The sequence below is a fragment of the Perca flavescens genome, chromosome 17 (genome assembly GCF_004354835.1).
Source record: "Perca flavescens isolate YP-PL-M2 chromosome 17, PFLA_1.0, whole genome shotgun sequence".
Classification (NCBI taxonomy): Eukaryota; Metazoa; Chordata; class Actinopteri; order Perciformes; family Percidae; genus Perca; species Perca flavescens.
The window spans coordinates 27,526,376-27,546,295 of record NC_041347.1 but is presented as its reverse complement, the minus strand read 5'-3'; the positions used below and the strand labels follow the sequence as shown (position 1 = coordinate 27,546,295).

General features: G+C 39.5%; 1 protein-coding gene across 3 annotated transcripts in view; it reads left to right on the top strand.

Annotated features, from left to right (window-relative positions):
• The window catches only part of cdh5 (cadherin 5), a 34,040-nt gene extending 15,272 nt beyond the window's left edge, over positions 1-18,768 (top strand). For all 3 annotated transcript variants that reach the window (XM_028603474.1, XM_028603473.1, XM_028603476.1), the window contains 10 exons: positions 69-250; positions 2,213-2,317; positions 2,564-2,706; positions 2,810-2,943; positions 4,194-4,303; positions 5,192-5,294; positions 11,501-11,631; positions 11,875-11,989; positions 16,271-16,403; positions 17,396-18,768. In XM_028603474.1, coding sequence (XP_028459275.1) covers positions 69-250; positions 2,213-2,317; positions 2,564-2,706; positions 2,810-2,943; positions 4,194-4,303; positions 5,192-5,294; positions 11,501-11,631; positions 11,875-11,989; positions 16,271-16,403; positions 17,396-17,780 — 1,541 coding nt within the window. In that variant the 3' untranslated portion in view covers positions 17,781-18,768. The remainder of the gene's footprint in view (positions 1-68; positions 251-2,212; positions 2,318-2,563; positions 2,707-2,809; positions 2,944-4,193; positions 4,304-5,191; positions 5,295-11,500; positions 11,632-11,874; positions 11,990-16,270; positions 16,404-17,395) is intronic.
• The last annotated feature ends 1,152 nt before the right edge of the window (positions 18,769-19,920 follow it).

Here is a 19,920-nt window from a genome sequence, read left to right as displayed (position 1 = left end):
GGGTTATTTATATGATCATATTTACTGTAACTGTTATATTTACAGCGATGTCTGTTTTCTGTCTGCAGAGACATATGAATTGCATGTTCCAGAGGATCACAAGTTGAATGAGAAGATAGGCACTCTGGAGTTGGAGGACAGAGATCAGATTCAGAACAAAGAGCCAATCTTCAAAATTCTAAATGGAAACAGCAACGTTTTTAACATTGAACTCAGCCCGAACAAGGATGGCAACGTCATGCTCAAACAGGTAGGAGGCTCATGTTGCATCAAGTGAGTATGATATTATGTAAATCAGCTTATATTCCTTGTTTTTGGTGAGTCAAGTGGATTTTTTGCAATGTTTGCCATCTGCAATTTCTGATTAAGTTGAGCAGTGTTTCCCAATCGTTTTTTGTCTGACATTATTTGATAGTATTTTGCAGCAGAGAAAACACATCGCCTGTGGTTGATCATTGGCATATATGAATCAATACACAACATTTGTACCTATCATTTCTGTCTAGTTTGATGTCTTTCTTCTTTTTTTTGTTAGTAGTTGGTAAGGTTTGCAATCATACTACTACCACTTGAAGTTGCTTTGTGTGTTTTTTTTGACAACTAGTTTTTACATGTTCTCAATCACAACACTTTGATTTTAAGTCTTCCAGCAGTTACAGACTCGGGTCAGTAATTATAGATTAGCATCACACAACATTTTTTAATCCTATTTCAACTTTTATTGCTGAGCTACTCCACACTCCCTCCTCATACCCTGGGCAACTGCAAAGTACCTGCAGGAGTTAAATGTCCTTTAAAAATAACATGTTGGTGGCTAATTTTTATGGTCAATCCAAAATTAAATGGAAGTGGTTTACAGTAAGTGGTGTTTCATACTCACACTTTAATGTTCCAGCCTAGCATAGCATAAAAACAGATTTACATGCCTGCATCACCAACATTATAAACATCAGAGAGCTGAACATAAGGATCAAGGCCACAGCGCCATGACTTCAAGTATGCATGTATTGACAATATTGTTTTTTGGTTATGACTCCCTACACTTGGCCACCAATTACCTAAAAAAATATAGATATTTTTGCACGACAATGATGTATACCACAGACTTCAAACCCTAAAGTGCTGGCCTCTTTCTGGTTAAGAGAGCTATTTATGCGTGCAGGAATTCTTGCAGGTTTACTTCACTGGATTCTGCTGTTCAGATAAAGTATTAAGGACATCAGAGAGCTGACAATGTATTCTAATGAAATAGCTCTGTTATAGCTTGTACCGACACTGGAATCGAATGGCACCAACATCTTCTCTCTGCTTAAATCGCCCCTCAGCTCTGTAGCCCTTCTCATCTTTCTCACCGGTCTGTGTTTACATGTACATTATAAGCCAGCTATCGGCCACTCTGCGGTTAAGGTCTTATTCGTGTTAAGCTGTTTACGCATGCCTTTGATACCCTGTGACTGAGTATCCCTTTTACCATGAATAATCCAGTTAACGGAATATCCTGCCTACCTGTGGTGTCCCATCCACAGATAAAACAGTCCGCCAGAAACAACATTTAACTGAACAGTAGGCTGTTGATTATACAGGGGAAAGAAATGATAAGCAGAAATGTGACAGTAAGCAGTGCTTGCTGCTATATTTGTTGACATGAAAGTGTATTCGTGACACTATAGTTTGTGCAGACGGTGAAAAAGTGAAAGGAATAAGGTATTTTCATGCATGGCAACATGTTTAACTTGAAGGAAGTAGATGGTACTTTACTGTTTCTTAAATCCAAAGTATGAGCATAACCAGGTTATTTCAGATGAGTTGTGACATTTAGAGCCTTTTTACACCTGGCATCGACAGTGTGAATGCACTGAGGATGAAGATAGGGGATGCATTTGAGAACGTAAAAAATAAAGTGCAAATGCACTTTATTGCGTCCTCAGTCTAAAAATAAGAGCAATACATGTGAGAATATATACCGTACATCTGAGGATGAATCCAAATATGGAGCACCTTAACCTGCATTTAAGTAAAAGAAAAGAGCAATTTAGGATTTCCAGCTTTAGCATCAATGGGGGTTAATTTTTGTCACCATAGGAACAACATTTCTTAGCCAATCATAGCCAATGTAAAGTTGAGAAGAGCTTATAATAGGATGTTATCAATATTAAATCAAATCCTGATCTAATAAGTGCTTATTTTTTTACTTTTTCTGGGATCCCATCAGGCTCTGGACTACGAGACAAAAAACAGCTACACTTTCACTGTCCAGGTGAAAGAAAACCTGCGTTTTACCGCTGACAACGAGAAGACTGCTGTCACCACAGCCGAGGTAAATATCAGACAGGCCATCTGTAGACTCTAAGCCGCCCTCCAGGTGATGTTATCACCCCGCTTTTCATTAATTTTCTGTTAAAACAGGAGAGAAGGAAAAGTAGTAGGTCTCAGTTACGATCGGTGCCAGAATGAAGGATGAAGTATGCATTGTTAAAAACCAAAACAAAGATCTTTGACCAAATGTACACAAATACAAGTCAAGGATGTCTTTCAACTCTTCTGAATGAATATAAATTGACAGGTAAACATCAAGGTGCTGGATGTAGACGAGGCACCGGTCTTCTCCCAGCCCATCTACACTTTCAATGCGACGGAAGAACGTATTGTGACCAACATAGGAAAAGTCATAGCCAGAGATCCTGACAGAGCCAGCAAGAGCATACGGTACGATGCTGTGCAAACCTCTAAAAAAGAACAAATGACTAACTACTAAGTTATTAATTCTGCATAGTGGCTGTTACACCCATCTCTTGCTCGTTCTGTTTAGGTACTCCATCTTAGACAAGGACTGTCCTATTGGTATCAACCCGCTCACAGGTCAGCTGTTCACCCTGAGGATGCTGGACAGAGAGCTGGAGGCCACCCACATGTTTCAAGTAAAAGCACAGGAGGAGCCAAGTGGTACGTGTCACACACACACACATACATACACGGTTTATTAATTATTTTCCCTTTAAAACAATAGAACCTCAGCTAAAGAATTAAAACCATGTGTTTTCTCTAACAACGGTAGAGTGTATACAGGGAGGGAGTTCTCTTGTCGTTCACTTAGCTGCTCTTCTGGATTTATTGAGGGATGGGAACACATTAAAAGGGAATGTTATTGATTCAACATATTGCCTCAACACCTGGTCTACCCACACAGGAAGGAGAGAGTAGGCAGGAAAAATCAGTGGGTCTCTTTGTTCACTTGCAGCTTCCAAACCAAACTATATATTTTTAGAACCAGCAATGAATGAAATACAGACATCTATTTTAGTGGCTTGTCACGATGTTTAAGAAACACAATGGTCCCCTGAGCTTGACAAGGTCCTCGATATATAGTACATGTACTGTACTAAAGATAGTTTCAAAATCTCAGTACAAGGGGCCCACATTTATCAAAAGACGAATATTCAAAACATCAGTGATGGAAAATAAGTGTAAAAGCTGCTTTAATGTGACAAAAAACAACAACCCGCCAAACAAAAAGCTCACAAATAGAAATCCTTTTTCAGGCACTTGACCTTAATCAGTTCAATCAAAGACAGAGATACACACACCTGATCAGAATCATGGGTAATCACTGTCACATCTGCCTGTTAAGGTAAATGACAAACAAGTGAGAAGTGAGCTGAGACAAAGAAGTCAAGTAAACAAAAATACTACAAAAAACCTTAAAGCTGAAAGTTTCGGAGACTTGTAATGTAGATGGATTTTTAAATATATATTCACATGTGATCTTCTCTTTGGGATGTTTAAATAGTTTCAATAAAAAGAAGAAAAAAAAGGAAATGGAGCGACCACCAAAAAAAATAAAAAAAATAATGAAGAATTGATTATTTCAAGTGTAATTGTTTTTCCTGTTGGCACACCTGTTTCCTAAAACCTCTGTGGTAACAAGATGATTTATTTTCCCTCCACGTTAAATGAGATTATATTACATCATAAGAGTTACATGAAAGGATTTTTTTTTTCCTCCGACATACGTTTGCTCTGAAGAATCCCTGCAGGCAGCTCAATGAAATGTCTATTTCCATTTCTATGTCATCACACTGTGAGATAGTTAAGACTGTAGCTAAGTCTGTGCTACAAATGACGAAATAAGCCAATGCAACAAACAGCCATCATTACACTGCGGTTAATCACGTGCTGTTGTCCGTCCTCTGTAGGTTTGGAGTCATTTGTGAAAGTTAACATCATAGTTCAGGACATCAATGACAACAAGCCTGAACTTACTGTGGATGAGATCTTCGTATGTGAGAATGACCTCACTAATACGGTAAGAAAAAGACGGTATTTACAGCAGGTTTTCACTTGATTTGGGTAATTCTACAAGAGTGATGTTCACAAAATGTCTTTGTTTATCTACAGACTCCTATATCAGCCTCAGATCTGATAGTCACTTAATAAAACATTGGGTTTAGACTTTTTTAATACCTGAACTTATTTGCTTTAAGTTGTGTTTTTATAATAACAGGAGCCTCACTAACATCTGTGTCACAACCTGTTGACCACGGTGGCAAAAAATAAATAAAAAATAGACAGTATTCAGCCCTGTATTTTTATGAAATTTTATGAAATCACACACAAACACAAATTCATGCCAGGTCTACCTGCCATTCAAAGTACTGGCCTCCTCAGTTTGATTTTTAGAGTCTTAAGATGCTGCAATGCGTTTCTCCTATTTTTACAGCATGAAAGATGCAACTAGAGTAGGTGGAAGTTGAAGGTGTGAACGATACAGCTCACATTGCATAGAACTGCGTTAAATTTCATACATACATCTATCTAGTGAAGTGTTAATTTTGTGTTAAAGGTTCAAACCCAGTCTCAAAGTCTAACCCCAATCTATACACAACATAATGTTTTATAACTTGCCAATACTTAACAGTTAGCTGCATGATAAATTACCTCAAAATGTCATGTGCAATGTAATCTACCCCCGATCTTTAAAAAATGGAGAAATGTAATTAGAATATATATGTCAACAATATGTGCCTGAGACTGCATTTAAGTAAATTGTGCTAATTTCCCAAATTATATATATATATATATATATATATATATATACATACATACATACACGCTGGAAACATTTAGACTGCATTGGGTATAAACAAAGTTTGTGTCCAGGATGGATTAATTAGATATTTTTGTCTTTCCTCAGGTAATTGGAACCTTGAGAGCCACAGATAAAGATGACCAGCCAGCTTCCTTCAGTTTCAGCCTGGCCAGTGAGAGCTCCAACTTCTCCATCAAAGACTATGGCAGTGAGTATTTGTGTGCACTGAGCATATATTTACCTTCATCTTCCTGCTTGTTGCTCTAAACGGTGCTCGCAAGAAGCGCTGGCCCTGGCAGTTGTTGCTATGCAGCGATTGAAAACTCCATTTGAGGCTCAGTGCTTTGTTGCTGAAAGTTTAAATTATTCTAACTTCGCAAAGCATACTTTGGTTCTCGCAGCCAGATGGGGGATTTAAAGAGCCTGTCTGGGACCATAAGTGCTGTCTGGAACGCACAACAGCAGCACATATTGAAAATAATGAGTGAAAGTGGCTCTGTGGACTTGCAGATGACTCTCTATGTATTCTAAACTCATCGCGGCTAAGGATGGTAAAGAAACATGCCACACACAGTGCTACTGTGGTGCATTTTACAGTAAAACCATGGAGAAAAGAGTACAGGAGAAACTACACCAAGAGGCATGAGATGATGCATGTTTTGACTATATTATTTTACTAATTATAGGGCTTTTCAAAAATATTCTAAGACAAAATAGAACTTTAATCAGCTTAAATGTATTCAAGCTTTATTGATCAAAGAAACACCACAGACACCATCTGGGAACCACGAATGAGCCAATCCATCTGGTAGTTGTTGAAATATTACTAAATATCACTGAATAATAGAATTAAATAATTGATTTCGACCTGCTTGGTGCGATAGATGACAAGTCAGAGGATCACAAAGTCATAGTAATCTTCTGGGCACCATGGATATCTCTGCCAAGTTTCATGGCAATCCACTTGAAAAATACAATTATTTCAGTACGGACCAAAGCGGTGGACTGACGGACAGTCAGACAAACAGACAGCTTTCCACATTTTCATAATTTCATATACTGGGGTGTGATTTTAAAATAATACTAAGGGACCTGCTATTACACCACTCAATATAGTTATATTTCAGCTGACCCACTTGTATTCTACTCTTTGCCACAGTAGCTGGCTCCTTCATACTCAACATAAAAAGAGAGCTTTTTGTTACCAAAAGATTATTCTAAATTCAAAGCAGCATCTACAGTTAGTAATCCGGTGCCATTTGTGAGTATAAATGGGAAGTATAAATGAAAACGTCAGCTCGAATAAACAGACTGTGACATAGATGATGGTGAAGCTCTACGGAGACATTTGCTTTGATCCAGACATTATTTAGGCAAAGGTTGGTGCTCTGTTACGTCAGATTTTCAATGCCTATTTGGGTTATTCAGTTTAGGACACAAAATGGCACAAGTAAAACATTTTTCATCATTTTTGATCATCACATACACATATAAAACATGAAAGCCCAAGGAAAAGGGGTACCAACTGTTCTAGTCAAATATTAAAAGTCAGAATAGATGAAAGCCTTAGGTAGTCAGATGAAAGATTTAAGTGTTACTATTTAATTTAAGTGAAACTTCACAGACTGAAAGGAAGATAAACAGAGGGAAAAAAGGCATGAACTTGCCTCATTCAATTCTTCTCCGCTTGTGCCTAGAGGGGTTGACGTGTTGAACTGATGGAGAAAAGGAAGTGGAAGATGGAGGAGAGCAAAAGGATACACAGATGAGGCAGAGGTGGAAGAAAAGATGAAAGGAGGCGAGAAGAAGGGATCGGGATTAAGGGAGGCGGGTAATATTAAAGTGAGTGTAAAAAATGAGGAAAGGAGGCAAATATAAAAGAGGAGAGAACAATAAAGAGGGACAAATAAGAGGATAACTACAGTTAGGGAAACAGAAGAAAGATGATATGAATGAGTGGAAAGTGGAGTATAATGAAGACTATTTAGTAAGGAGAAAACAGGAAAATCTAAAACAGGAGGATGTGAAAGGAAGATAGAAAATGAGAAAAGGGGAGGAAAAAAAGAAGAAAACAGGGTTAGGAGAACAAACAGGAGAAAACAAATGAGGGGAGAGGGAAAAACTAGGCTAAAGTGAAAAGGAGTTAATGAAGAATTGAGGATAACGAGGAGGAGATGAGGACATGATAAAAGACGGAAAGATGACATTAGAAACATCAAATGTTTAAATGAAAACAAAAAAAGGGGTAAGAGGAGTGCAGAAGTCAATAGATGGGAAAAGGAATGTGAACTACCAAGAATGAGGGAAAAAGGATGAGAGGAAAGAGACAGAAAGGACAAGAGAGGAGAGGAGGTGGATAGTTGTTTGATAAGTGGTTATCAGTGTAAACCTCTGTTCTCCCCTGTGCACCCCCAAAAAGCATCTGACAGCACCTCACCTCACGCCACTTAAAACACACACACACACACACACACACACACATGCAACAAGAGCTGCAAAGGGAAGGCTTTTAAAATATTTATCGACTACCAGCTCTTTAAAACTTGCAGAAAACAACCGTGCTTTGATTACGGGACTGTGCAGCAACACTGACTCCGACAGTCAGTGTAGCTGCACAGTGAAGTGACAGCAATCGGTGTTAAAACCAGGTGGCTACACCAGGCTCACTGCATTAATACCAGGCAGACAAGAGAGAGGAGGAGGAAAGGAAAACAAAGAGATGAAGATAGCGTAATGAGATGCAGGAAGAGAGAGATGGAGAGAACAAACAAAATATAGAGAGGACAGTGAGAAGTATACAGAAATCCAGAGGGACAGGGAAGAGACGAATTCAAACAAAGAAGGAGCAGGAGACGAGACGGAGAAGAGGAATGAGATGAAGGGAGGACAGAAGCTGTTTTCATCTTTTATTCAGTTTGTTAGGGATTCTTCTGTACCCATGTCCTCCCGCACACACACTTTCAGTGACTACATGTTAGACAACAATGGAAACTTGATCACATGAGGGGGTTGTATAAACTGTATTTGAATGGGTCAGTTTACTTACATTAAGTAGAATGTTGCCATGCAAATAGTTTGAGAAGAGGATTTGAGTTATACATCTGGGAAGTTTTTTGGCATAGTATGACCGAGCGAATGAGCTTGCTGACTGGCAGTTAGCAAGCCTGCTAGCTTGTAATGTTATTGTGGCCATGATTTTGACTGACTAGTTCTGTATTTGTCAATACTGCGTTTTTATGACTCCCATTTGTTTTCTCCCGTCCTGAGTAGTCCTCTAACCGATGGCAACCCGTTCTCATTCCCAACTCGTAAAATACTGACGTTTGGTCAGGGGCTCAGCGTCAGATATCTAATCTAATCACCTTTTAGCGTCTATATGGAAGGCACCGGGCATAAAAGCAGCTCGACCGCGGTGCTGTAAGATTAGTAGTAGTAGTAGTAGTACTGTAATATTAGCGCCAATGGTAGCGAGTAGAATGAAAGACCCGAAAATCCGCATAAGGACATTGGTTGGGGTGGTAAATGGGTGAACCCATGAACACAGGACTTTCACCCAGGAGATTGGTTTGTGTCTCGTTCTTGTCCCGCGTGTCACTGAAATGTACATTTTGTAACCCCACCCACGATCTTTTCTGAACTGTCCCGTTCTTGTGTCAGTTAAACGTACGTTGACCCAGAGCGTCAAATAGTGACGTCAAGACAAATAGGAGATTTTATGCGTCAGTTACAAACGCCAAAGGCACCTGACCAAGCGTTGCTTTTTGACACATTGGGAGTGAGAATGTGTTGCCAATGGGCTATCCTGACCTTAACTACTCAAAGTCAATGCCTAACCTTGAAAAATCGGGCTGCTACGCAGGGCGGGTCTTGCCAAGAAACCAAGTGGGATTTATAATAACGCGTCACTATCCGATCCATACCGGAATATCTTGACTCTAACCATTCGAGGTCAATGCCTAACCTCAACCATCTTTACACATGCATAGAACAAATTGGGTTTCTGCTAGGCGTCAGCTCACCAGCTACAGTAGTAGTCCCTTGTCACATAGCGTCAACCACTGCCTATTTTGAGAGGATGCGCCACTTTCTCGCATGGCCTCTACACATAGGATTTAATTTGTGTGCTCAAAACACTTAAAGGTCCCATGACATGGTGCTCTTTGGATGCTTTTATATAGGCCTTAGTGGTCCCCTAATACTGTATCTGAAGTCTCTTTTATATAGACCTTAGTGGTCCCCTAATACTGTATCTGAAGTCTCTTTTATATAGGCCTTAGTGGTACCCTAATACTGTATCTGAAGTCTCTTTTATATAGGCCTTAGTGGTCCCCTAATACTGTATCTGAAGTCTCTTTTATATAGACCTTAGTGGTCCCCTCATACTGTATCTGAAGTTTCTTTTATATAGATCTTAGTGGTCCCCTAATACTGTATCTGAAGTCTCTTTCCCGAAATTCAGCCTTGGTGCAGAATTACAGCCACTAGAGCCAGTCCCACAATGAGCTTTTCTTAGTATGTGTCACTTCTGTGTCTGTAGCTATTGAGGAGGAGAGAGGGGGGGGCAAGGTGAAGGGTGGGGGCGTGGCCTTGACCAACTGCCACTTTACTCGTTTTAAAGCCATGATGTCTCTCTCTCATGAATGGGCCAAATTCTCTGGGCGGGCAAAGCAGAGAAAGGGGAGGTAACCTTGATCCTTATGACCTCATAAGGAGAAGATTCCAGATCGGCCCATCTTACACCAACTTCTGGTGTACTTACAAACTTTCCAATCCATCGTTTTATGAGTGCATAACCTATTTGTACTAGTGTAGAAGTTTGGTATCATTTCGGGCATTATTAGTGGGGTCATTTACGAGATACAAACGTGGGTCCACTAGCCCCTGCGCTAATAAGCTATTCAGCTGATAACGCTACTCTACGCTAACTCTCCCAATGTTCGACCCAGGTGAAAAAAGCTTCTGGGGGGGTGTTTGGCTCGAGGTCATGGTGCAAAGGACCCTAGGGTGAAATTACTCCGAACCATCACTTTAATGTTAAAAAACCTCATAAAGTGAAATTTTCATGCCATGGGACCTTTAAAAATAACATTAATGTATCCATTACGTTGGATACTCCACAGAACACACTGTGACCGGTTTTCATTAGAATGTTTTTATTGTGAGAAAGTAGTTTCAGTTATTACTATTTTTATATAACTGCACAAATCTTCACATACAAAGCTTGTCAAACAAACTGGAAATGTCTACAGGCGGGTAAAGCAGATGTGAAATCAGAGCTCCTGACTGAAAGTTGTGTCTTTTATTTAGATGACAAGGATACAGAATTTTAAGAGCACACTTTGCTGCTGTATTTTTTTTATATATTTCTTTTAATTTAAGGAAGGGCTTTTAAATATACTTATAATCAGTTGCTTTTCCATTAATCATTATGATATTGTAAGACCTCTGAAGGGTGGAATCAGAGTTAATTTTAAAAATATCTCAGGTGGGATAAAATTCTTGAGCCAAGTGATTTACTTATTCCTTTCATAAGACCGACATAATTTGTATTCAACATCCAATACGTGCAAATGTCAGCAACACCCAGGTTGCTTTTATTTAAGCTTGCCCTTAAACCAGAGATATACTGTAGGTTACTTTGTCTGAGAGTTAAACAGTGTGTGTCTAGGTATATTTAAGTGGGTTGCAAGGGTCTTTCCTGTCATTGTGTTCGCTGAAATTCCTTCAGCGAAGAGACATTGTGGAGAAAGGTTCTCCCCATCGTCCCAGCAGGAAACTTAAGCCTGCCGGGTATTTGACTAATGGCTGCATTGTTGGTCAGGCCTGCAGAGGAGACGTTAAACTCCTCTCAACATGTTCTGTTCTATTCTTTTTGTTTTTTTTCTATTCCCTTGGACTTTTAGCTCATTGTGTTTTTTGACTTTCAGAACCTGTCTGCCCACCAATTCACCACATTACATTCAAATGATTAGAGTCTATATTGTCACAACATTGTCATCTGCAAATAAGAAAACAGTACGTTGATGCATGTATTTGAGAAGTTACGAAATGTTTAGCCTCATATAGGGCTCGGTTTTAGGTTTTTAAGGTGCTGCCACTATCTATAATCCTAAATGACTCAAATCCTAAATGCACCAAACTGACACATAATCACAAATGATCTGTCTGCCTTTATGTAACGACTCTCTTCTTGTTCTTATATCTCTGCGGCACAGACGCTAGCTGTATAAATAGACTTTAAAGACTCCATGTACAGAGCAGGTGAACATTAGATCCGCTTTAGTGAAACAAAGTGATGACTCAGACAAATTCGATATGGAGTTTGGAAAAAAGAAAAGGTAAATTTGTGTAGAAGGTGAAGGTGGTTGTCATTTTGTACACTCACTGTGTGTATTTATATGCTTCTTTCTTAAGACAGCACAGCAGACATCATGGTGAAACAGGGGCCGTTCAGCCTGGATGACCCCAAGGATTACAGCATGGATGTGCGCATCAGTGATGGAGGGCGACCCATCCAGACCAGCATCACCAAACTGGCAATCAAGGTCTGTGTGTGTGTGTGTGTGTGTGTGTGTGGGGGGGCACAGAAACATTTAAATAATTGTACGGCTGAATTCTAAAAATTGTAATCATCTTTTGATGATTTATTAAATCACCAGATTTAATACAGTAAAACTCAGAATATCTTATCACATGCAGTGTATATGGACATATAAAGTAAATGAACACTGCAAGATAAATCAATTAATTTCAGTACTGTACTGATTGAGTGCTTGTCGTGCCTGTAGTCGTGTCGGTGTGATGCCAGGCGGATTCCTACGCAGTGCAAAGCTGGTGCACGGAGGATGGGAGTGAGTGTTCATGCCCTGATAGCCATTCTGCTCTGCATACTGACCATACTGGGTAAGTTTAAGTTTCTTTCTTTTCTTCTCTCTCTTTCTCTCCTTTCAAACTCTCTATCTTTGGTGGAAATGCTCATCGCTGCACTGTACAGCACTTCTCAGAGATCATCTGTCAAGGTTTTTATCAGGGTGGAGATAATCCTTTTTTCTTGCTATTTCCTAGAGTGCCTGAAGAACTTTTCTTTTCGGTGACCATCTTTTCATCTTCAAGAGAACCTTAAAGGGGAACTAACAGTTGTACACATCAAAGTCTCTTTACAGGTGTTGAAGGGAGTAATACTGCGTATGTGGAAAAAAAAGCTCCAGAGGGAGCTGTGTTAAAGCTTATAATTGCCTCAAGTGATGTCACTTGAGTCCACGTCAGTTGGGGCTGAAGACTACAAGTTTGAAAATGAAGAAAATCTGGGAGTTAAAAAGAAGTGAGCAGATGGGAGCTCTCTGTAGCCTGCTCTTAATCTCAGTTTGAGGCTGTATTAGTCGGTACTAGCATAACACGTACACACCTGAATCTCAGACAGGCATATGGGTGGTCGAGTTGCATTGTGGGTGATGTAGGCGCATGGAACATGGAATTTAAACTGTCCATTGTAGTCTAAAGGGTGCAATGCTAAATTGGTGCAGTAATCTTTTATTGGTCCCAGGATTTACTGCATGTAAAACTGCTTGAAGAATTGGCCTCTGAATTTTTTGCATGCTAAGCATGAGAGTCTCTGATCATTGAGCACAGCAAAAAGTATGAATGTGGATAAAGGGGTTTTGAATAAGGATGTAACTTGTTCCCTTTGAAAACAGAGGTCCAGCTTCACATCCTGTCTTACAGAAAGGATACTCCTTGTTTTTTTAACACCAAACCAACCAACACCAAACTGCTTTTGCTGTGTAAACATAGCCAAACTGTAACAAAAATGCTGAGTTGAGAAGTCCCAAAATTAAACTTCTGAAAATCCCCTCATTTCCCACCTTCAGTGAGAAGGTGATGGGTGTCCACACCCAGCATGGTTTTAAGTTGCCGTTGCCCAATTAAAAGTGTTTTTAAGTATTATTTCCTGTTTATTGTGTGGACGCACATTTTTTTTTAATTCTCATGTCTAATTGGGGTTTGAGACCTTCTCTGAGCTTCTCTGAGGATTTTTGTAGTTGGAAGTAGGAATGCTGTTGGAAGTAAACAAACAAGTTTAATTCAAACAAGTGGGTAAAATAAAATGTGGCTCGATGTTTGTTTAAGTTTTATCAAACACTAATATGCGGCCATTTGTAAAATCGTAGTTTGAATCAGTGATAGAGAGCCCAAAAAAATGGATGTTTCTGAGAAAATGTTGCAAAAGTACCTTCCTAAACCCACAGAGATTTATAATTCTCTGAGAGGAATTCATGAAGATGGCATCAACGATGGATGCAAAACGCCAGCACTGAGTGATTGGGGCATGTGCACAGATTCACTTGCCCTTGCTTTGCGATTAAAAAAAAGGTTGGTGTTTTTGTGGGGAGCTTTCTCCCCTCCCTTTTGTTGTTGGTTTTATGAATAATGCAGCGACGGATGTGGGAATAATGCCTGTGGTTGTGAGCTCAATATTCTCTTTGATACCTTCGCCCCCTGCTCCTTTTTTCTGGGGAAAAAGAGACACTTGTCATGTTGGATGAGAGGCACGTCAGAGATAGTTGGCCAAACAAGAGGGATCTAGGATGGAAAGTACTGAGAAAGAAAGGCAAGAAGAACTTAAGATAGAGGGAAGAAGGAGGAGTGACAGATGGAATAAAAAAAAAAACTTATATCTAGACTTAGATATTGGAGGTGGGGAGGGGTGAAACGGCAGACAGACGAGAAGCGAGTGAGACAGGGAACTGATGTGGAATGAGACGGACTGAGTGACAGAGCGAGACAGAAAGGGGTTAGAGAAGAGAGATGCCGAAGAGAATTGTGGGAAAAGCAGCAGAAGAATAGAGGTGGTAATGAGGAGAGTTTATCAGCTCTTTAGGTGCCATCTGCTTATCAAACACCGCCAAACACTCAACCTATTAACTATTAATACACTCCTTCACTATCGCGCCTTTTCCCCTCCGTTTTTTTCTTCATCTCTCTCTTCCTCTTTCCCTTTCCCTCTGGGTCTCTCTGTCTCTCTCTTTGCCTCCCTCTCTTCCCCTTTCTGTCTCTCTTTCTCTTTATCAAACACCCCCAACGCAGGCCAGATTAACTATTTAATGCACTTGTCATTATCTGCCAGGGCCCAAAGTAATTTACCGCGCTCCCTTTTCACAGACGCATTTTCTCACAAGAAGTCTGGTTTGACACACGGAAAGACATTTTTCTAAGTCATTTTTTTGTACAAAGAAAGGGCTTCTTATTCGTTTTTTTGTCTCTTTCCTCTCCCCTCTAAGTCTGATATCTCCTGAGCTTATTAAACTGCAGAGCATGTGTTGTAAAAGATTAATCTGTTGGTTTCCCAGGCAATCTTAAATTAGTCCCGCTCGCGCTCAACTAAAAGGCATGGCTAATGCTGCCCGTCCGCTGAGAAAGAAAGAGGTTCATATCGGGACCGAGGCTCTGGGCCTAATCTAATGTCAAATGTATCCTTCTTCTCCTCAATTGTCCTCACTCTTGATTTCCTTAGCCACAACTTCTCCCATTTCTTCCACTTCCTCCTTCCCTCATTCATTGATGCTCTCTGTATTTGTTTCTCTTTTCCTTTAATTCTTTCTCTTCCTCTTTCTCCTGCTTCATTGTCCCCATTCTCTTATTTCTGTGGCCATTGAAATTCAGGGTGTAAGCAAGACTTTGTTTCTTTTACACTGAACTTTCTAAACCTATTTCTTAACTTGGTCATTAGGTTTAGACAAAATAAATGTACAAATTAGCAAAGGCATTACCAACAACTGTTTGAACCAGGTTTACTGTCTTCACATAACCTGTAAAAGTCTATATTTGATGCCCCTGTTAGTTTCAAAATATCTGGTGTTCCTTTGACTTTGTCTTTTGGTGCAATGCCACAATTTTCTTTAAGCTTTAAACTGATTGCTGGGCCTATTATAGCTAGCATTGGGGCATTACGACTGATCCGACCAGACAGACAGAATTCCAGTGTGTTGACCACCAGGAGATAAATTCAGACAGAGTCTGGTGTTCAAGGGTTGCTGCCTGTCTTTCTCAATAAGATTCATTTAAACACATTTAACCTTTATTACTTTGACTGTTCACATGCACAGTGGGAGAAGGTTTTAAAGTTGAAAGCCCTTGATGCCAACATCACTTTATGTCTCACCTTTTTATGCAAGAACGTCAACATGTTCTCCACATTATATGACCACATACATAATTTGTAACTGCCAACAGTTGACACATATGTTTTCTGATCTATCGACAAAAGTTTAGTTTTCTGATCTGACATGGTTAAGGTGTGGTTAGTTTTAGGCACAAACTAACTTGATTAGGATTAGGGAAAGATCATGTTTTGGGTTAGAAACCAGTGTCGACTGTGAACAGGAGGCGAACAGTGGTCTCCGTTGGACCGCCCAACTACCAAGACCTTCTTCCTCTGCAGCCTTTGCAGCTACACGGACAAGAGTCATAATTCCTGCAGCTGCTTGTCACAAATGTCGGTGTTGGGCATTTTAATTTTTTTTAAACTCTTATCTTTCTATTCTTGTCTACTCTTTTACTTCCTTTCCTCTGTTTCCCGTCTCTTCACCCCCTTTTCTCTCTTTCTCAATTGTTTATTTCTTCGTCATCTGCCAGGTCCAACTTTCCTTCCTTTTCCTTTCTTTCTCATCCCCCGTCACTTTGTTTTCTCAAACTCATTTCCACTTCCCCTCTTGTATTTACTGAATCTCTTTTTCTGTTTCTAACCATCCCCTCTCTTTTCTTCCCTTCTGTTTGTCTCTGGCTGAGTAGATTCATCTAAGGTTTTCATGCTCGAGGCGAACGTCTCAGACACCTAAAACCACCCACTCCTCATTTACTCCCCGCATTCTTGCTCTGTTTTCTAGGCTCAATCCCTTGTTAGTGTTCCACTTTCTCCACTTGTTTCTTGCCCCCATTCTTTTTCATATGTCGGTTTTCCGGGCTTCATTTTCTCTCATGTTGTCATATTCATAGAACGGTTGGTCTGCAAGGAAAGATGGCAGGACAATCTGTGTTCTACTGTGGATGTCTTTCTTTCTTTCTTTTTACCAATATAGAGTCATATTTTTCACAGAGGAGACATCTTTTATATATGGCCCATATACATTTATTTATTTTCATGTTCAGTTCATGTTCTAAAAGACATTTTCCTCTGCTGCTTTTCAGTCATAGTGATTCTGTTTGTGATGAGGAAGCGCTACCAGAAGGACTCTCTGGCCAGTATGAAGAACAGCGGGGAGATTCACGAGCAGCTGGTCACATACGATGAGGAGGGAGGAGGAGAGATGGACACTAATGGGTATGTAGATGAAAAAAACAAAAACACTTTTATCCTAAAGGCTGATATGTGCTGACACAGTTTATCAGTACCCTTTCTCCACACGTTCCCATCCTTTTTCTTTCTTGCACGAAATACTGAAAGTTTCAAAGATTTTTAACCTTTCAAACAAAACAATCAACTACAGTATAATCAATAAATTAAATATCTGATGATGAAACAAGGACGTGATTTGGTGTACAGTAGATCTAAATATTCTTCCCCTTCATATTTCTGTTCAAACTGTATGCATCTTGATAGTTATATTTAAAAAAAAAAATTAATACAACAAATATATTCATTTTATACCTCCCTTTATAAATGTTTTTTTTATACTGCGTTAATGTTCCTTTTATTGATGTTTTACGTTTTATTATTTTGCTTTTTAAACAGCATACACTCTATTAACTCTCCGCATTTGCAATATTCATTTTCTTTGCTGTATCTGTCAATTTGATGACCCAGTTCGCCCAAAAGAAATCATTAAAGTTTAATCATTTGGAATCTAATCTTATCTATATTTTAATAGTATTAAACCCATACATAATCCCTAAACGCTATCCACAATATCTGCACCATGCCATATGCTGTCAAAAAACATGATGGCTTGGGTAAAGTAGAGAACATAAGCACATTGCAGGAGGTGGAACAGAGTCAAGAATGGATAAGACAAGCTTTAGAAATTATTATATGAAATTTCTACTCTCATACTATACTAGAAATTCTGAATGGCCAATGTTTTGAAAAGATGAAATATTATTCTTCCTAGTTATGAAATAGGATTGAATTTGATATCATAATCTTAGGTTATGTTTTTATTCCCGCTAATAGCACTTTTTCAATGTTTTGTATTTTTCACTGTTTTTGACAATGGTCAATACATGGTTGATATGACTTTAACTCCCATGATCCCATTCTTAAATAAGGAGCTAACCAGCTCTTAGTAAGTTAACAAGTATTCATCTTTCTTTTAGCTACGATGTTTCAATCCTCACTTCCGCTTGCCACGATGGCTCCCTGCTCCGTCACCCGGACCACCACCCCCACCCCTCTCTCTATGCCATGGTGCAGAAACCCCCCCACCACGCACAACCCACCGCATGTAAGGGCGACATGGCCGTGATGATCGAGGTGAAGAAAGACGAGGCGGATCACGACAGAGACGGCTTCCCGTACGACACTCTCCACATCTACGGCTACGAGGGACCGGAGTCTTTAGCTGGAAGCCTTAGCTCGCTGCAAAGCTCTTCCACCGGTTCCAACTTGGATTACGATTTCCTGAACGACTGGGGGCCGAGGTTCAGGACCCTGGCCGAGCTGTACGGTGTGGATGCACCTGACTACTACCATCAATACTGATGGAAATCGTCCGCTAATAAGCATATATGAAGCCAAAACACAAGTCAAAAACAGCCATAAAAATACACTCACACACACACAGCCATACGCATGCAGAAAAAAAATATACACATTCATCACTGATAGAACCAGGCTTTGATGCTGTCCATTTTTCTTTCTTCAGTATTATTTTTTTGTTTTTGATGACATGATGTCCTTTGACTCCTCCTCCTCACAGTCACAGTTTTGTGTTGTTTGACGTCATAACCCTTATATTCCACCTGAAAAGACCAGCAAGTCCAGTCAGATGATGCTCCAAGGCAGGCCAATAAGAGTTTGTCTTGGATAACTGATGGGTTAATCAGGTCACTGCTGGCCAGCAACGTTGGGCAATTATCCAAATTATTTGCCCTTTTGCATTCAATTCATGTCGCTGCTCCTTTACGCAGCACCACTTTGCATCCCCTTTTAACCATCAGTGTCTTTTTTGAAGATTAATATTTGCATCCTTTTTTTAAATGGGTTCATTCTAAGCACCTATATTCATCTACATATAAACTTACCAATGAGGCATATTTCTAACTAAATTCGGACAACTATAAATGGACACAAGGTCTACATTGACCACAAAAACAATATTCTAAGACTATGCATTATTAAATTAGCTATAAAATATTAGAATGAATGACATTTTAATAAATGGAAGTTTTAATGCTATAGTGCGTAGTTTCTGTCGCCCCCATGAGGAATTCCAAGTAATGACAACAAAACTGTTGGCGCGTCAACATGATACAAGCCTTCTGTGATGGCGCACTGCCCCACCCATCCTCCACAAAATTGCTAATAGCCAAGGAGGACACGGAGGATTAAAAAAACATTATGGACTCTTCAGAAGAGGTAATTCTCTTCAGTCAAGTTTCTGCTCGCGAAAGTTGCCAGACGACACAATCTTCTGAACATGGCCACACTGAGAAATCCAGAGAGAGTTGTGTGGAGCTGATAGTCTTAATTAGCTTTGTAGCAATTCATTTGGCAACGACTTGAATGTAACGGACATTCATTAATATCAAAAAGTTACACACTAAAGCCAAACAACTTCTTGTTGATTTGAGATTTTTGCCACTTTTCTGTCTTACTCTTCTCTTTGGTATTAATGACCTGTAATCTCTTCGATCTTTGATGTTTTTTATATTTGACAAAAGGGCCGTAAACACGGCAAGAACGAGGTGATTTTATTTTTGATCTGAATTTAATGATTTGATTTGCAAATATGATCGCTTGAGAGGTTTATTATTTGAACTGAAAAACTGAGCAGCCACAAGAGTTTTGACTCAAAGACTTTTGAAGTGTTTGATCACAGCGAGATGCCAGTTGTGTTCGCTTTATCTGAAATACTAAAAAGGGTCATCTTTAGGGAAAGTTCTAGGCTAGAAAACTCACACCATTCATTGAGGTGTTTCGTGATATGCATTTCCTTTAATGCAATTTTGCAGCAATTCTTGACATAATATCAATTTTAAGTAAAAGCTGCACTGAAAGTTCCTGATATTGATCAGTCTTGCAGTTTTCCAAGGTAGAAATTAAAAAAAACAATCCCCTTCCCTCTTTTTGTTTTCTGAAACCAACCATCCGATATGAATGAGTCATGAGTCATTTTGTCCATTTTCTCTGTTATCTTCTGCTCTGAGGAGAGAAAAGACAACAGACAGAAAGACAGACTGAAAGGAAATGGCACTGCTGCTGCTCAGACAGCATTACAGCATGCTCCCAGGTTTTATTTGACAGAACCTATCATCACAGTTATTGTTGAGATGAAAGCCCAATTCTCAGAGGCCTCCTAGAACAAAAGTCATTCAGACAACTCCGGAAACACTGAGTGGCCACAGCAGCCAATTGTGATGGCTCTGAGGTGGCTTGAATAACTTTAACCTTGCATCCTTTTTGGCTACTGTCAGGTCACAAACTCTCTGATCTTGACAATCTTAAAATGATTTTTAGCATATTTACAGAAACAATTATTTTTTTTTATAACTTTTTGTAGATTAGGGCTGCAACTTACTGGTTATTTTCTTGAATATTTGATTAATTGTTTCATCTATGAAATGTCCAAACATGTGAAAACCCCATAACTATTTCCAAGGTGAGGCCATAGAGCTTAAGA